Source organism: Pundamilia nyererei, unplaced genomic scaffold (assembly GCF_000239375.1).
Source record: "Pundamilia nyererei isolate P.nyererei 1_Seehausen unplaced genomic scaffold, PunNye1.0 scaffold00206, whole genome shotgun sequence".
In the NCBI taxonomy this organism is placed as follows: domain Eukaryota; kingdom Metazoa; phylum Chordata; class Actinopteri; order Cichliformes; family Cichlidae; genus Pundamilia; species Pundamilia nyererei.
This window is the reverse complement of record NW_005187607.1, coordinates 407,002-423,703: the sequence shown is the minus strand read 5'-3', so window position 1 is coordinate 423,703 and position 16,702 is coordinate 407,002. Positions and strand designations below refer to the sequence as shown.

At 41.3% G+C, this 16,702-nt stretch overlaps 1 protein-coding gene across 2 annotated transcripts in view; it reads left to right on the top strand.

Moving 5' to 3' along the window:
• Positions 1–110: 110 nt before the first annotated feature.
• The window catches only part of ranbp2 (RAN binding protein 2), a 25,382-nt gene continuing 8,790 nt past the window's right edge, over positions 111–16,702 (top strand). The window contains exons 1-21 of one of the 2 annotated variants that reach the window (XM_005747826.1): positions 111–342; positions 2,886–2,953; positions 3,042–3,153; positions 4,429–4,581; positions 4,868–5,098; positions 5,257–5,390; positions 5,863–6,058; positions 6,298–6,438; positions 6,549–6,708; positions 6,829–7,010; positions 7,354–7,550; positions 8,060–8,183; positions 8,749–8,910; positions 9,053–9,190; positions 9,478–9,609; positions 9,760–9,987; positions 10,089–10,172; positions 10,316–10,457; positions 10,589–10,683; positions 10,776–15,264; positions 15,674–15,751. In XM_005747826.1, the coding sequence (XP_005747883.1) occupies positions 271–342; positions 2,886–2,953; positions 3,042–3,153; positions 4,429–4,581; positions 4,868–5,098; positions 5,257–5,390; positions 5,863–6,058; positions 6,298–6,438; positions 6,549–6,708; positions 6,829–7,010; positions 7,354–7,550; positions 8,060–8,183; positions 8,749–8,910; positions 9,053–9,190; positions 9,478–9,609; positions 9,760–9,987; positions 10,089–10,172; positions 10,316–10,457; positions 10,589–10,683; positions 10,776–15,264; positions 15,674–15,751 (7,318 nt within the window). In that variant the 5' untranslated portion in view covers positions 111–270. The remainder of the gene's footprint in view (positions 343–2,885; positions 2,954–3,041; positions 3,154–4,428; positions 4,582–4,867; positions 5,099–5,256; positions 5,391–5,862; positions 6,059–6,297; positions 6,439–6,548; positions 6,709–6,828; positions 7,011–7,353; positions 7,551–8,059; positions 8,184–8,748; positions 8,911–9,052; positions 9,191–9,477; positions 9,610–9,759; positions 9,988–10,088; positions 10,173–10,315; positions 10,458–10,588; positions 10,684–10,775; positions 15,265–15,673; positions 15,752–16,702) is intronic. The other variant, XM_005747827.1, reaches the window with a different exon arrangement.

Sequence of the window (16,702 nt, the reverse complement as noted above, 5' to 3'; positions counted from 1 at the left end):
TGTTGGAGAAATGAGGATTTTCAGGTATTTGTAACAGAACCCTTCAAACTGAAATGCGTCAGTCTGCGTCAAACTGAATTCTTGTTCTCATTGGTTAAGAAGTCACGTGACAGCTGCCGTTTGACGGCATTGAGACTGCGCAATACCATCATGGGGAGTTTACGTCAGGCGAGCTGATGTTCGCGTCAGTTTTGTTTTAAATATTTAGTGAATTTCTGGTTTTCTATGTATCACATTCAGCCGCTGTAGAAGCCCCTGACCTTGGAAGCTATGCGGCGAAGTAAGGCTGAAGTGGACCGTTACGTTTCCTCTGTACAGAGTTCCTCTCCCTCACTCAAAGAGGTAAGTTAAGCCCGCCGAGGCTAACGTTAGCATGCTGCTGCCATCATGTCAGATCAGCCGGTATGAGGTACGACCTGTTCACATGTTCAATGAGCACTCGTTGCTTTTTTGATTATGATGACGGTATTTCGGTTGACTCATATATCGTTCTCTGTATAACCCCCGTCCCCCGGATAGTCTTAAAGACTATAGCTAACCGGCCGGCATGATGACGCCCCGTCGTGTCCTCCCCTTTATACTCGGGGAAAATGCGCGGCATGGGATCCCTTGAACAGCGCCAGCTAATCAGCTATGCTAGTTAGCCACGACAGCGAGACAAAGCTAGTTGGATAGGGTGTGCAAGTTTCATTTCTCTGGAAAAGCGAGGTTTCGGTTCAGACAACAATTAAAAATTCTCGTTGCTTCATTGTATCAGGAGCAGCAAGCCCAACTTTGTTCAAAAACTGGTGGTTTTAGCATAATTGCAAACAGACTTGTCTGTTAATCAGGCACAGTTCCAACGTTTCTTGATTTGTTGTCGTTCTTTTTAAGTATTGTTTATTCGTTTATTTATTTGGATCGGATGTGACGGGGGAAACTGCTGCACCCACAGAAAATCAGAATATTTAATGAGAAATAAATGCAGTGTAAGAAAACATTGAATGCATCAGAATTCGGGCTTATCAACAGTCTTAAAGTGGCTTAACTAATAGTGATTAGTTCGAAAGTGTACTGAAATGACAAAGAATACAGAAATATATGCTAGTGTTATTATGAGATCTTGATCATTTGTTTTGTAGATATCTTTTTAATGTTGCAGCTGAAAATGTTGGTTTAATTGCTTATACATATCTACACCTACACCATGGCAGCATAATATGCTAGTCGATCAGTCAATTACTTGAGTAAATGTGGTGCTATGTGGTCAGTGGTCCTAACCATGCTCTCAAGTTGCTTTACCTAGTCAGGGTTTTGTTTTTGCGTAATTCCAACGATATTTTGGTCTTACATCAAAGTAAAGTCATCAGGATTGTGTTGTTTTTTTTTTTTTATTGATGTAGTGTGTGTGGTTTAATGTACTCAAGCTTAGAATACACTTTGTGTGCTTAAGATCAAAAGTAATTTAAAAAAATGCACGGACCTCTAGAATAGAATAAACCTTTATTATCCCACGAATGACAAATTTGGGTGTTACAGCTCCTAGAGCAAGGGGAATATAAAGTACCGTATAAAAGGAAGACAGCGGTCCTATATACATAAGCAACTGAAGTTTGTGTATATACAGGTAACAATGTATAGAAAAAGTAAAAAGTTAGGCCACCCGTTGTGCTTACATGCATAGTCACCCTCCCAGAGGCTTGTTTTCAGTCAGGAGAAACCTTGGTATTGTAAGATTAACAGTCTAGCCCAATGGTATTTGTAGAGTTGCACCAGTAAAGCCAAAAATGTAGTTTTGTTTGACAATAGATTCGCACTACTACACATACTTGTGCATTTTGTTGTGTACAGTAGTGTGTGTAGTCTGGAGACATTTGCCTGAAGAATTAAATCACAAGATTGGGTGTCATGCTGTTCAGAGCTTAAACCTGTATTCTTATCAGCAAAATGCATTCCTAAACAAACATACAGAAATTAAATGTTTTTGTGATTTGTAAGTAAAATGTAATTATGAAGGACTTTTTAAGACGGGAATCTATTTTTAAAAAGTGCGTTACAGGGAATTTAAAAATACATCAGACAAAAACAACGTATTGCACAAGAGCATTACCCAATTGCCTGTCTAAATAGATGAATTTTCAGCTTTTTATTTTTTATTATAAAGAAGCATCATAGTGCGTAGAGGGAGAGGTAAACTGTTCCACAGTTTTGACGCTAAGGTTTGGATTGCGTGATCCCTCTTTGTTTTGAAATGGGTCTGTGGAATAGCCAGAAGAGTACTATCTACTATCAACTTATTCTACGTTGTTCACCTGACACTGAAAAAGTCAGTGATAATAGTTGTAGTGTGGTGGGTAGGAGAAGCTAGCAGTAAATCTGACAATGGGTAATGCTGTAATCACGATGGCTAAGAGGTTACTAACTTTAGCCCCTGGGAGGAATAATTTCCCAAAACTACATTTTAGTTAATTCCTCAGGATAAAAGATGTTTTGGTTTGTTTTTTTTCCTTTTTGTGGGGGTGGGGTGGGGTGTGTAAATACCACAAAGCTGATCACTTGATCAAAACTAGATAATGAACAAAAATATCTTTCACTATTCTGATGTATTCCCACTTCACAAACTACTTGAACCATCTATAAAAAATTATGGATGGGCATGATTTAACTAGGCATTGGCAGCTCCATCTGCAGGATTTTTTATTTTTTTTTATTTTTATTTTTTGTATGGCTAAAAATGGGCCTTTGGGTTTGGGTATAGTTACTAAGCAGGTACTGAGTACTGGTGAGTATTTAAATCCCAGTAAGCCAGATAACTCTTCAGGACATGTGTAATTGCATCTTCTCACTATCATAACAAGATGAATCCATTTCCTCATCCTGGTCCACATTTTTTTTTCTCTCCACAGAAGCCAGTCAAAGGGTTTTTATTTGCTAAATTGTACTTTGAAGCAAAGGAATATGATCTTGCAAAAAGGTAAGCATGTGAGCCTCTCCATTGTTTTGACCCAATGCTTGTGTGTCGCTATATTGTTTGTAATTCCTGTCTTTCATGCTTTTCCTAGGCATGTGTCAGACTATCTCAAGGTCCAGGAGAGGGATCCTAAAGCACACAAGTTCCTTGGACAGCTCTACGAGAGAGAGGGAGACATCAACAAAGCAGTTGGATGTTACAAGGTAAAAAGAACATCTTAGTGGAAGCATTTCTCCCTTTAAAAGTGTGTCAGAATGTGGTTTAAGAAATCATAAGATTCAGGTATGAAATGAGGAAATATTGTTTAAATGACAAAATGATGAACAGCTTCCACAAACCCTGTATTTGCTGTCAGTTGCAATCTTTGATTTTCAGATTCAGCTTCCTTTTGTTTGAGAAATCAGAAAGATGATTGACCTAAAATTCCTCCAATTGTCTATGTACATAAGTGACTATGTGTGTGGGTTTAAAAACTGCTCTGTAAGTGCTGTCGGTGCAACTGCTGATTCATGCTCACACCAATTTAAATGGACCAACCAAACTCGTATATTTACCTGGACACGAAAGGGAAATTACCCACATGCACTTTGAATAAATTTGGTTAGTTGTGATGAATGCATATAAAAAAAAAAAATAGTTAAAAATAAGTATCCTCTTTGTTACTATGGGTAATTTCCCACAGCAAACAACAAGGCTTTAGATGTGATTTCTGTCTGCCTTTTGGTGTGTGATTCTTTTCCTTTTTTTTTCCTTTTTTTAATATAAAATGCACTGGGTAGTCTATCAAACTGAATGCTAAATGCTCTTTGTTGTTTTACTTTATAAAAGATGAATCACCAAGCTCTCTCTGACATTCGGGAATCAATAATCAGCTTCCCAAAGGCACTGTTAGGGTTTTATTGCTATAGCATCAAATCTAGAAGATGAATGATGACAGAAAATTGAGAAAAATAAACTGTGATTTATTTGCTCTCCCTTCTTGTAGCAGTAACTTTTAAGAACATTAAACTCACCTTGAGGGAGTTTTTTACTGATTCATTTGCACCTGAACACTAAAACTGATGTGTACTGTAATGAAGCTGGTTCTCAGTTAATGAGCTGAAACAAAGTGATTCAGAGTCGGTGCTGAGACTCATCAAAACACTATCAGCTATATAATTGCTGTACATTTCCAGTCTTTTTAAATGCACTCAAGCTGTGCTCTGTCCACCTGTGGGAAGTGAAAATGGCCCACTTAAAACAGTTTTTTAAAAAAAAAAATTTATGCACAGTTGGCTGACTGTAGTGCAACCTGTTTCTTGGACGTAAACGGCTCCAGTTGCTGCTGTAATAAAGAAATTAATAATCAGCACAGTGTGAGAAAGAAGAGGAGGTGATGAGTTTTTAATTCGTAAAGCAGGGAGAGAGAAAAAACTTGCAGAGCTTTTGATGCATATGTTCAGCTTCAGACTAAATGTTTTTCTTCGCTTCTATTGCAGCGGTCGGTGGATTTGAATCCAGCCCAGAAAGACCTGGTGCTGAAGGTTGCAGAGCTGCTTGTCAGTAAGCAGGAGTGTGACAGCAGGGCAGAGTTTTGGGTGGAGAAAGCTGCAAAGCTGCTACCAGGAAGCCCGGCGGTTTTCAACCTTAAGGTGAAGCTCCTCCTTTCTTCTTTAGCTCCAGTAACATTCACTAAACATTGCCTTTGTCAGCTGTGAAGTCATTTGATCCCACTATTTTAGGTTGTTTAACAAACTGTTGTCTAGTTCCCAGCCTGATCCGTCCATCACTTTGCTTAATATTCTTAAATTAAAATGAGTGGGAGTTTTAATGTCATTTAGGTTTACAAAAACAGTCGAAGAAGAGGGTACAACTTAATTAAAAGTAGAAAGAATGCCACACTGAATGTCTTCTGTTCATTGCCACTGCTGCTTTTAGGAGCGCCTGTTGAGTCGTCAGGGTCAGCAGGGTTGGAACCAGTTGTTCGACCTCCTTCAGACCGAGCTGGCAGCGCGGCCGGCTGACGCCCACGTGAACGTGAAGTTGGTTCAGCTGTTCCGTCAGGATGGCCGGCTGGAAGAGGCTGTTAAACACTGCCTGGCTGCTGAGAAAAGAGCCATGCTGTGCAACAGTCTGGACTGGTACACTGAGGTGGTGTGCACACTGCAGGTTAGTATGGACTTTGCACTAGTGTCCTGCTAAATTAAAGTGTACCTGAATAGGCGGGACCAGTATGCTTTAAGTACTTCTATTTTGGGCCTTATACTCATCCTCCCACCTTTATAAGTGCATAAACTTTTCTAAAGAATGAATGACCTTTGTTTCAGGAGTACCTGGCTCAGCTCAGCAATGAGAAGATGAGTCGATGTATTCGGAGAGAGCTGTTGTTGGCCCGCTGCAGCCTGCTGAGAATCACACTATCTGAAAGCAGCGTGCAGCCAAGTGTAGATGCACTTAAAGAGTAAGTTGGGTCCTGGATTGTTCAAGAGAACTGGACTAAAATCTGGGGCTTTTTTTTGTTTTGTTTTTTAAATTAAGGAGTAATTTACAACCTAATCTCTCCCGTGTATTCTGGTGACCACGTGTCCTTGTAGTAAAGTTTTAAAAAAACAAAGTTATATGGTTAAAAGTTAACATTCAGATTCTTTTCCTCAAACATTACTGATGTCAGAAAACCTTGCCAACCTCATAAAATGTAATTTAATCACATTAAGTTCTGGTCTTTAGTAGAAGTTCAGTCTGTTTAGGTGTAACAGGTTGTTTGCACCTGATCTACAGGTAAGAGAAGCAAATAAGTCTCAAGCTTTGACTATTTACAAGTCAAAAAGGCTAATTGTTGCAGCTGTTTCAACAAAGGCTAACATTGTTGTTGTTAGTTGTGTTTTTAGCATTCCAACTTTTTTGTAAACTGTTCATCTGCATTGTGCTTGTAGGTTTGACCAAGCTATGCAGGAAGTGAGCAGCGTTGCAGGCCGCAGTGCAGACGAGCTCCTTGAGGTGTTTGTGGAGATGAGAGGGCACCTCTACCTGCATGCAGGCACGCTGCTGCTTAAGCTGGCTCAGGATCGCCAACAAACCTGGAGGGCTGTTCGTGACCTGGCTGCACTGTGCTACCTACTGGCATATCAGGTAGTGAGACACCAAATGAGCAGATTCATTTACTTATGTTGTTGTTACTTTAAATATATTCCAGTAGTTGTACCATCGTGCAACTGTGCTGTCCCTTTTACCTTTTTTTTTGCCTGACTTGCAAAGGGTAAAGGACTTAACAGTTCTATAAACTTGTTCAGGACCTAGTCGTGGTCTTTCAGTGAACGCTTTGCAGTTTTGTTTTTGTTTGTTTTAATTAAAGTTTGTTTTTCCTCCAGGTCCCCAGACCAAAGACAAAAGTGACCAAAAGAGATCAGACCGCCCCACAGTTTCTGGAGCTGCTGGCGAATGACCGACAGAGCCAGGCCGGCCACATGTTGTTCAATCTGAGTACAGATTCATCTGCCTTGATCAGTGAGGTCTGACCTTGGTTATATGTGATTTTACATGATTCTCACTGAAGTGTTCTTATGTCAACATGAACATCAATCATTCGTGCGTCAGTGTTTAATTATTTTTCTCTTGGTAGGTGGTGGAAGCTTTCGGGAACCGGAGTGGTCAGGACTCCCTGTTTGACCTCCTGCGGGGTCCGCAGGCCTCTGCTGGATTATCTTTTATCGCCAATGATGACATTCATTCCCTTACTGCCATGGCTCCAGAGCTCTCTCAAATGGCCAAATGGGACACTGGTACGAACCAGTTAGCTACCTGAATTTAAAAAAAAAACTGTTTTGTTTGTTTGTTTTCCCCTGAAATTAAAGAAGCATTTAGTAGTGAGTAGTATAATAACTTTGCTGCTTTCTCTTTAGGCTCCATCTTGCTCCACAGTGGTCAGTTGCAACATCTGAGCTGGTTGGGACTCCAGTGGAACCTTCTGGACCAAAGACCACCGCTGCGGGAATGGCTACAGCAGCTCTTTCCTCGGCTTACGCTGGAAACCTCTAAACTAGATACCAATGCGCCAGAGTCAATCTGCCTGCTGGACCTAGAGGTAAGGTGGTGCTGCTCCTGCTCTGTGTGTACTGGTCTAACATACTCTGTAAACCTCCTCCTGGCCAAAGCACAGAAAAATGTATGAATAGATAAAAGGTTTTACTTGAGAGAAAATCTGGATCTTGGACTTCTGGAGTTTTTCTGTTGCATCTTGGTTCATTTTCATGAACTTATGTTGGCACTTTATTACAGCAGGCTGTGCAAAAGTCTTAGGAGTCAAAATTAAGTAAAATGAAACTTCAACAAGCCAACAGCACTGCTTTTAATTTATAAACACAGTTTTGTTCTGGTATTTCTTTCAGTATTAAAGTTTTTTTTTCTCTTGTGTTTGCTCCATCAAGGTGTTTCTATATGGTGTGGTGTTCTGTAGCCACTGTCAGCTTCAGAGGACAGCAAAGATCAATGCTGGAGTCAATCAGTCACAACAACTGCTCTTTGAGCCTCGTTGCCTCCCTCTTCCTCTCCTCCGCCTCTTGACCACTGACAGACAGAGGGAGTGGTGGGATGCCATCTACAGCCTCATTCACAAGCGAGCAGCGTGAGTACTAGTGCTGTCGAGAGCCAAGTGGAAAAACATCCAGAACTATTGCATAAGCAAAAGGGATATGATTGGTTATGTTGTGTTTACTTAAACTGATTTAAACACTATTTTGAGGATCTCTCCCGATTTGAATCTAGTTTGTTTCAAATTAGTGTTCTCTTGTTCCTGTATGTTTAGCTCTGTGATTTATATAATTGCATAACAACTCTCTATTATGGTTTTCAAATTGTTTTTTGATGGATTTAGCCATTTATTTTCCTCAGTATTTTCCCAAAATGGTTCAAATCAGTGGTCATTATCTGTAGTCTGTTTTAAATCTTAGAAAACTGTACTTAACAGGGCTAAACTCATTTAAAAATACATTTCTAAAACCTCATTTCATTTCAATAAGCGATATGAACCTATCAAAACAGTACATTAACATTTAACTGCAATTAATTTATAGTCCCATTATTGGTTATGTTCATATATTCAGTGTTTTTGATGTGTGGCCTTTTGCTTTGCAGACCTGGTGTGTCAGGAAAGCTACGAATGATTGTGCAGCATGGGCTGAGCACATTGAGAGCTGGAGAAAAACATGGGCTTCAACCAGCACTGGTCATCCACTGGGCTCAGTGTCTTAGCCAGACGGTACAGAAACACACACAGATGCATACACTGTTTGCTTAAACTCAGTGAGTTGCAGGATGGTAAAGTGATTAAAATTCTAATGTATCTCTTTTTGAATGCTTTTTTATAAAATAAGGCATTTAGAAAGTCCCTTGTACCTTTGTACCCCTTGTATTGTAGCTTATAATGGGAAAACCAGCATATTCTGACTGTGCTGCATTAATGTCATCAACTTCCTTTATTTAATACTTACTTTATTAGTAAGTAAGTCCATATGCTTTAAAAAGACAGCAGTCATCTACCGTCACAAGCTGCACTGACAGTTAAAAGCATGTAGGTAACTCGGAGCTCTCTCGGCTTTCACACCTGCTCCTTTCTGTCACTCAGTCTGCAGCTGCTAAACAGAATTAAGTGCAAGATGTCCAAACAGCCACATGTGCCACTTCTTTGGCTGCGTGTCTGCTGGATTTAAAACCACTAAGAAATGAGTTGTGACAAAAGGCTTCTGTGTACCATTCTGCTCCTGTGCCAGACTCAATTTCTGTGGGGTTTTTTTTTTTTTGTTTGTTTGTTTTTTAATAACCAGGGGGATGGAGTGAACTCCTACTATGACCAGAAGGAGTACATTGGCCGCAGTGTCCACTACTGGAAAGTTGCCCTTCCACTGCTGGAGAAGATCAAAAACAGACGCAGTATACCAGAACCTCTTGACCCTCTCTTTATACACTTTCTCTCCAAAGATATTCAGGTTAATAATGTTCTCATTTCTTTTTGCATCCAAGTAGTTGTCATGTTTAGCCTCAGGTTTAGTCCCTAAAGACCTTGACACTTTCAGCTATACCTGAAAATCAGTCTGAGTTTACCTCTCTGTTTAATGATCTTCCTTTCAGATTTCTTCTGTGAAAAGTTATGAAGAGGAAGCAAGGATAGCATATGCAGTTCTTCTTGACATTGAAGGGAAAACCGAGGAGGCCATTTCTACCTTGGAAAGTATCAATAACATGTCCTCCATATGGCATTTAGCTCAGGTAAGCATAAAAAATATATACCTGGATTTATTGTTCACACCACAAGAAGCACTTGGGTACTATGGTTTTTGTTTGGTTTTGGGGTTTTTTGTTGTTTTTGTTTTTTTAAAGACACCTTTGTGTCCAAGTCTCTCTTAAAAACAAAAAATTTAAAAAACAGATTTTCAAATAGTCCACTGTTATGTGGTTTCAGATGTTTCAAGTTAGTGGTTCTAACACTTGTAGAGGTGTTATATTCTAGAGTGTATAGTGATTTATTTTTTATTTATTTATTTATTTTTTGGCAGATCTATCAGCGGCTGTCAGAAGAGGCCAGCAATGGTGTTGAGGAGACTCAAGACAGGTGCATCATGTTCTTGAGAAAGTTCAGGGCATACCTGTCAAAGATGTACAGCGCCAATGCAGATGACATTGAAAAGGTAAGTCCCAATTTGGAAGAATCAAAAAACAAAAACTATAAATTTGTACGACTGATGTTTAACTTGTGACACTTTATTTTGTTTTGTTTGTTTGTTTTTTGCTAAAGTAGAAGCAGTGTGAAATTAAAGTCTAAACTTTTTCTTTCCCAGCTGCCTGTCTCTATGGAGGAAGTTGTGGACCTCCTAAATGATGTGAACCAGCAGCTGGGGGAGAATGGGGAGGTCATGGATGAAGAGGATGAGAAGGAAGAGGGGGGCCTAAGAGGACCAGCCCACTCCAGCCCTGCTCATCTCGGCGAAACTAGTGCAACCATATCCCACATTAAGTTCTCCACTCCCTCTCCAAACAAAAGCATTGTTTCTCCTTCAAAAAGACTGGTAGGTCCATATTGTTATTTATTTAAATGACTCAGTTTTTGTGTTTTTAGTCAAACACAAAAATCAATTACCTTTATAATTCATTCACATCCTTTGTTTAGATTTCTCCCAAAACACAACCTCATTGGGTGGAGGACCAGAAGAGTCTCCTTCAGATGTTGTGTCAGCAAGTAGAAGCCCTTAAGGTCAGAATTCATTTTTAAGATAATATTTTGTAACATTGTCCCTTGTTTTTAAACTGTGATCACTGTTACTTGTTGTGTTACTTTCAGTTTGGATTAAATCAATACATTTCAGATTGAGTTCACATGATGCTCCTGTTTTACAGAATGAGGTTCATGATCTGAGACACAACTCATCAGGCACTACAGTTTCTCCTCATCATAAAATGTATGGCGAGACTTACGGGGCTGAGGGCCTGCAGGAACCATTTACCCCGGTTCAGTCCTATCATGGAGCCCCCCTAACAGGTCAGTATGATACGCGGATCTGAAACATGATTAATTTTATATTTAAACACAAGATTTAATTTACCAAAGCAGTTTAGTGACATAAAACATTTTTGCATGTCTTTTTTCTTTTCTTTCTTTCTTTTTTTAAGTTGCCACCACAGGCCCCTCTGTGTACTACAATCAGTCACAAGCATACAACTCTCAGTATCTCTTGCGCACAGCAGCAAATGTAACCCCCACCAAGGTAATCATCATTTTAATGCTGAATAAGCTTTAATGCTTTAAAAAAAAAAGAAAAAGGAGTTTGTTAAGTTTATTTTTACTCTCTTTACACAGACCCCAATGTATGGCGTAAACCGCATGCCACCTCAGCACAATATGTATGCCTACCAGCAGCCCACGCATACACCTCCACTGCAGACAGCCCCAGCCTGCATCTACCCTCCTCAAGAACAAGTCTTTGGTGCACCTCTACGGTTTGAATCACCAGCCACAAGTCTTCTTTCACCCTATGGTGAAGATTTTTATGGCCAGAGTGTTACCCAACAAACCAGTAACCCTACCTTACCTGAACCTGGCTATTTCACCAAGCCACCTGTAGTCCCAGTTCAACAACCAAAGAACATTGAGGGAAAGCCCATGGACTTTGGAAAGCTCTCCTTCAGCCAGCAGGCACCCACTGAAGTGCCCAGAGTGCCTAGTTTTGGTACAGGTGTAACTGCCCAGTCAACACCCTCACCTGCTTTTAAATTCAACTCCAATTTTAAATCCAATGATGGTGATTTTACATTCTCAGCTTCTCAAAATAAGCACAGTGAAAGTTTGCTTGGCCTTCTCACATCAGACATTCCCAGTAAAACAGACACAGTTCCAGAGAAACCACAAACTCAGGAGCAGCCCACCACCCAAACAGGCATCTTCACCTTTGGAAACAAAAATGTTACCAGCTTTTCATTTGTTGATTCTGCACAGAGCACAGCCGCTGGAGGCCTGTTTGGGAAGGTGGATCAACCATTTCAATTTGGGGACATGTCCAAGCCAGCGTTTGGAATGTCAAAGCCTACAGCAGAGCAGGAACGGGCAGGGGAGAGTGACAATGATAGTACTCGTGCTGAGGAGGATGAAGATGGACCTCACTTTGAACCTATTGTCCCTCTTCCCGATAAGGTAGATGTGAAAACGGGTGAGGAAGAAGAGGAAGAGATTTTCTGCACCAGGGCAAAATTGTATCGATTTGACACGGAGACAAAAGAGTGGAAGGAACGGGGCATCGGCAATGTTAAAATCTTAAAACACAGTACTAAAGGCAAGGTCCGCCTCTTAATGAGAAGGGAACAGGTCCTTAAGATCTGTGCAAATCACTACATAACACCAGATATGTTGCTGAAACCAAATGCCGGCTCTGATAAATCTTGGGTATGGAATGCTATTGATTATGCAGATGAGGAGCCTAAACCTGAACAGCTGGCCATCCGTTTCAAAACTGTAGATGAGGCAGCACTTTTCAAAGCCAAGTTTGAGGAAGCCCAGAAGATTGTACTTAAATCACTTGACAAGACAAATCAACAGGAGAGGAAAGAAAAAACCGTGAAAGATTCTGAATCGATTGCAGCCCAGTTTGCACTGAAAGAAGGAGAATGGGAATGCTCTGTGTGCTGTGTAAGAAATAAACCCACAGATGTACGATGTGTATCCTGTCAAAGCCCTAATCCCAACGCCTCTTCAAAGCCAGACATTCAGGCTGCTGGGGAAGTTAAACCTAGTTCTTTTACATTCAAATTTGGCACTGATTCAGCAAAACCAAGTAGTTCTGGCTCCACATTTACTGGATTTGGTGGTTTTGGATCTTCTGAAGCCTCTTCATTCACATTCGGTCTCAGCTCCTCAAAATCTGCAGACACTGGTTCCAGTACATTTGGTGGCTTTGGAGCCCTACTTACCAGCAAACCAGGGCAGTGGGACTGTGAATCATGTTCTATAAAAAATGAGGCCAATGTAGACAGTTGTGTTTCTTGCAAAGCTCTTAAACCCTCGGCTAAAACAGCTGCCGCAGCACAAGCTGCACCAGCTGCTGGTGCACCTGCAGCACAACCCGTTCTGTCCAGTGTTGACTCTGCTGGGGTTGCTGCCAAGTTTAGTAAGAAGCCTGGACAGTGGGATTGTGATGTGTGTGAAGTAAGAAATGAAGCCTCTGCTGGTAAATGTGTATCCTGTGGAAGTCCAAACCCTGCTGCTAAGCCAACAGAGGGGGCTTCATTAGGGTCAAATCTTCCAACAGTGTCGGTACCACAAGCTGATTTTGCAAAGGAAGATGGACAGTGGGATTGCAATGCCTGTCTGGTCAGAAATGATGCATCAGCTGCTGAATGTGTTTCCTGCAAAGCTCCAAATGAGAATGCATCTTTAGCAGCTAGATTTGGTAAGAAAGATGGAGAATGGGACTGCGACACTTGTCTCGTGAGAAACGAAGCCTCTGCTGATAAATGTGTGTCCTGTCAGACCCTAAATCCTAACGCTAAAAGCACAAGCAGCACTAGTTCCTCATCGTCGTCCTCAAAATTTACCTTTGGAACAAAGAGTTCGTCAAGTCAGCCTATTGGAACTGGATTTACAATACCTTTTGTAAGTGGGGGCACCTTTCAGTTTGGTCAGAGCAAAGATAAAAGCTCACCTGCTTCTTTCAAATTTGAAGCTCCCCAGACTGGATCTAGCACAATCAGTTCGTCAAGCTTCTCTTTTTCAATGCCCATTGGGCCTGGTGGCTTCAAGTTTGGTGTTCAAGACCCTCCAAAAGAATCCCCTTCAAATGATAATCAGACTCAAACTGGGTCAGCCTCCAGTATGCTCAAAAGTATAGCTGACAAGCACAAGGAGAAAGAAACTGTTTCTACACCCTCAGTAGAGCAAACGGAGGAAGAACAAAATCCATTAATATCTGGAAAAGCAAATGCGTTCAGTTTTGCAGACTTGGCTAAATCTGCTGGAGGAAACTTTCAGTTTGGCACGAAAGATCCAGAATTCAAAGGTTTCTCTGGAGCTGGTGAGCAGTTGTTCACATCATTCCAAGCAACCCCCACCAAGACAGAAGCCTCAAATGAACTGGAGGATGATGATATGTATAAAACAGAGGAAAATGATGACATCCAGTTTGAACCAGTGATCCAGATGCCTGAGAAGGTGGACCTGGTAACTGGGGAGGAGGATGAACAGGTTCTTTACTCTCAGCGTGTCAAACTGTTTAGATTTGATGTGGGTACCAGTCAATGGAAAGAGCGTGGTGTGGGAGTTCTCAAATTCCTGAAAAACACTACAAATGGTCGGCTAAGGGTGCTGATGAGAAGGGAACAAGTTCTCAAGGTTTGTGCCAACCACTGGATCACCACCACCATGAACCTTAAACCCCTGGCAGGCTCAGACAAAGCCTGGATTTGGTTGGCCAATGACTTCTCTGATGGAGATGCTAAACTCGAACAGTTAGCTGCCAAGTTTAAAAGCCCTGAGCTTGCTCAGGAGTTTAAGGAAAAGTTTGAAGAGTGTCAGAGACTTCTCTTGGACATCCCTTTACAAACCCCACACAAGCTGGTTGACACAGGTAGAACAGCACACCTCATTCAGAAGGCAGAGGAAATGAAGTCTGGTTTGAAAGACCTGAAATCATTTTTGACTGACGAGAAAACAAAGATAAAAGACAATGACACACAGGGAGATATTGCAACAGCTGGTGACCTTTCAAGCCTTGTAATCAAGCCCCAAGGTGACACCACCGGCCCTACCTTGGAGTGGGACAACTACGACCTCAGAGAAGATGCTTTAGATGACACGGCTGACTCGTCGGTCTATGCCTCCCCTCTTGCCAGCAGCCCCCTGAGAAAGAACCTATTCCGCTTCGGGGAATCCACTGGTGGGTTCAGCTTTAGCTTTCAACCTGGCATCAGCCCCTCAAAGTCTCCTGCTAAGCTCAACCAGAGCAGAGCTTCAGTGGGTACTGATGACGAGCAGGATGTCACCCAGGATGAAGAGCGGGACGGCCAGTACTTTGAACCTGTGGTCCCCTTGCCAGATTTGGTGGAGACTTCTACAGGAGAGGAAAATGAGCAGGTGGTCTTCAGTCACAGAGCCAAACTATATCGCTATGATAAAGAGTCAAAACAGTGGAAGGAGAGAGGAATTGGAGACCTCAAGATCTTGCAGAATTATAACGACAAACGAGCGAGGTTGGTAATGAGAAGGGATCAGGTGCTGAAGATCTGTGCCAACCACTGGATTAGTCCAATCATGAAGCTGGAACCTATGAAGGGTGCAGAGAAGGCCTGGGTCTGGAGTGCTTTAGACTTTGCTGAGGAAGGAGAGGGCAAGCTTGAGCAGCTGGCTGTGAGATTCAAGCTGCAAGAAACCGCAAATACATTCAAACAAGTCTTTGAGGAAGCCAATGTTGCTCAGGGAAAAAAAGAACTCATGACTCCAGCGACATCTAGAGTGGTTGCACCACAAGACAGTGGAACACCAGGATCTGCAAAGACCACTCCAGCTGTATGTGGCAAAGCAGCCATTGCCGTTCTTGAAGAGACGACTAAGGAACGTACTGAGCTTCCTGCAGACACTGGATCAAGTGCATCTGCGTCACACAGTCCTGTCAATCCCGGAAAGACTGTGGTGTCTCCCCCAAAGTTTGTTTTTGGCATTGATACCCTTCAGAAGATTTTTGGCACTCCTAAATCTCATTCTGAACCTGAGCAATCTACAGCATCTGGTTTGAAAGCCAACGACTCTGGTTATACTGCCAAGACTTCACTTCAAGTTCCTGCATTCAAAATCCCAGAGAAAGGTAAGAATAAAAAAGGGGGGTCTGAATTATATTTGCATTACTTTTGAATGATTATCTCAACAGTTTCAGTTCATTTCATTTTTACCCGATCGTCCTATTTCATCTGCATCTCACTGCTTCATCATTGCCCACACCTTTCATTTTTAACTGGAACACAACGTGTATTTCCTCCGTCGACATGCTCCCCTTTTATATTTGTTTTGCAACATGCACATTTAGTGGAAATTTTAGAGACAACATGACTATACTGCACATATTTTACATATCCATAGGGTTTATAACACTGTTATCAAATCAGTCATTGCACAGCTACAGTATTTCACATTTTTCAGTCTATTTTGGCATTTTCTGATTATGACACCAGCCTCACAATTAGTCTCTCTTCACTCAACAACCCACCATCCTTTAGGGCTGGATTTTAGGCTTTTCAAAGATAACCCAATGGCTTTTTGGACCAGCTCATCAACCACCCAATTTGAACCCCCAGGTACTCTAATCACTGCAGTGTGTGTTAACACTTCTCAGCTGTCACGTGACTGGCCCTTACTACTACAAAGAAATAACCTGGATGCACGGAGTGGAGAAAAAAAAAAAGCAAAACAGTCAAGCTAATGTGTTGCATGCCAAGTGTGTGAAGGTGCAGTTTTTATTATTCAGTAATTTTAATTGTAGTTCTTTAAGTAGCACTTGTGTCACAAGATTAACTAGTTTTGCACTGAAGTAATGCAAAAAAGCAGAAAATATTTAATCTGATTTCATATGAATCATCATGGAAATGGTGTTTAAAGCACTGAAATATTTAAGGGAAAAAATTAAACTTGGAATTAAATGTAACAATCTTTTCATAGGAGTGTCATTTTCATAGTGTGGCTTGCAGTTTTGTTTATATTAGCTGAAAGTAGATGAAAGATAGAGGTAGCCCCTGTGTCTGAAGGGTGAAGCTGAAATGTAACTGCCTTAAATGTGGTCAATCATTGTTTAGATTGACCAGGAGGGGGCAACTATTCTGGTTGCGGAAAGAATTTAGATTGCGTAGACCTGAATGGGGAAAATTACAACTACTCCCTTGATCTATGACATCAGTAAGTAATTTCTTGAAGATCTCAGTCGCTAGTTTTTAGCCTCATTGAACATCATGTTTCAAACCTAACCCTGTCTTTCTCAGTGACTTTGCTAATCTACTAACCCATCTTTCATCTCTCTCCCCAAATGTGATCTTGGTGGGAGATTTCAACATTCACATGGACAATAATGACCTTCTGCTCACCAGAGACTTTTCCTCCTGTCTCGAAGGCTCTGAATTTAAACAATTTATCGATTTCCCCACTCACTCTAAAGGACACACCCTGGACTTGGTCTGCTGTTCTGGTCTTACTCCCTCGAATCTTTCTGCTACTGAAATCCCCATAACTGACCACTTCCTCCTTTCATTTAACCT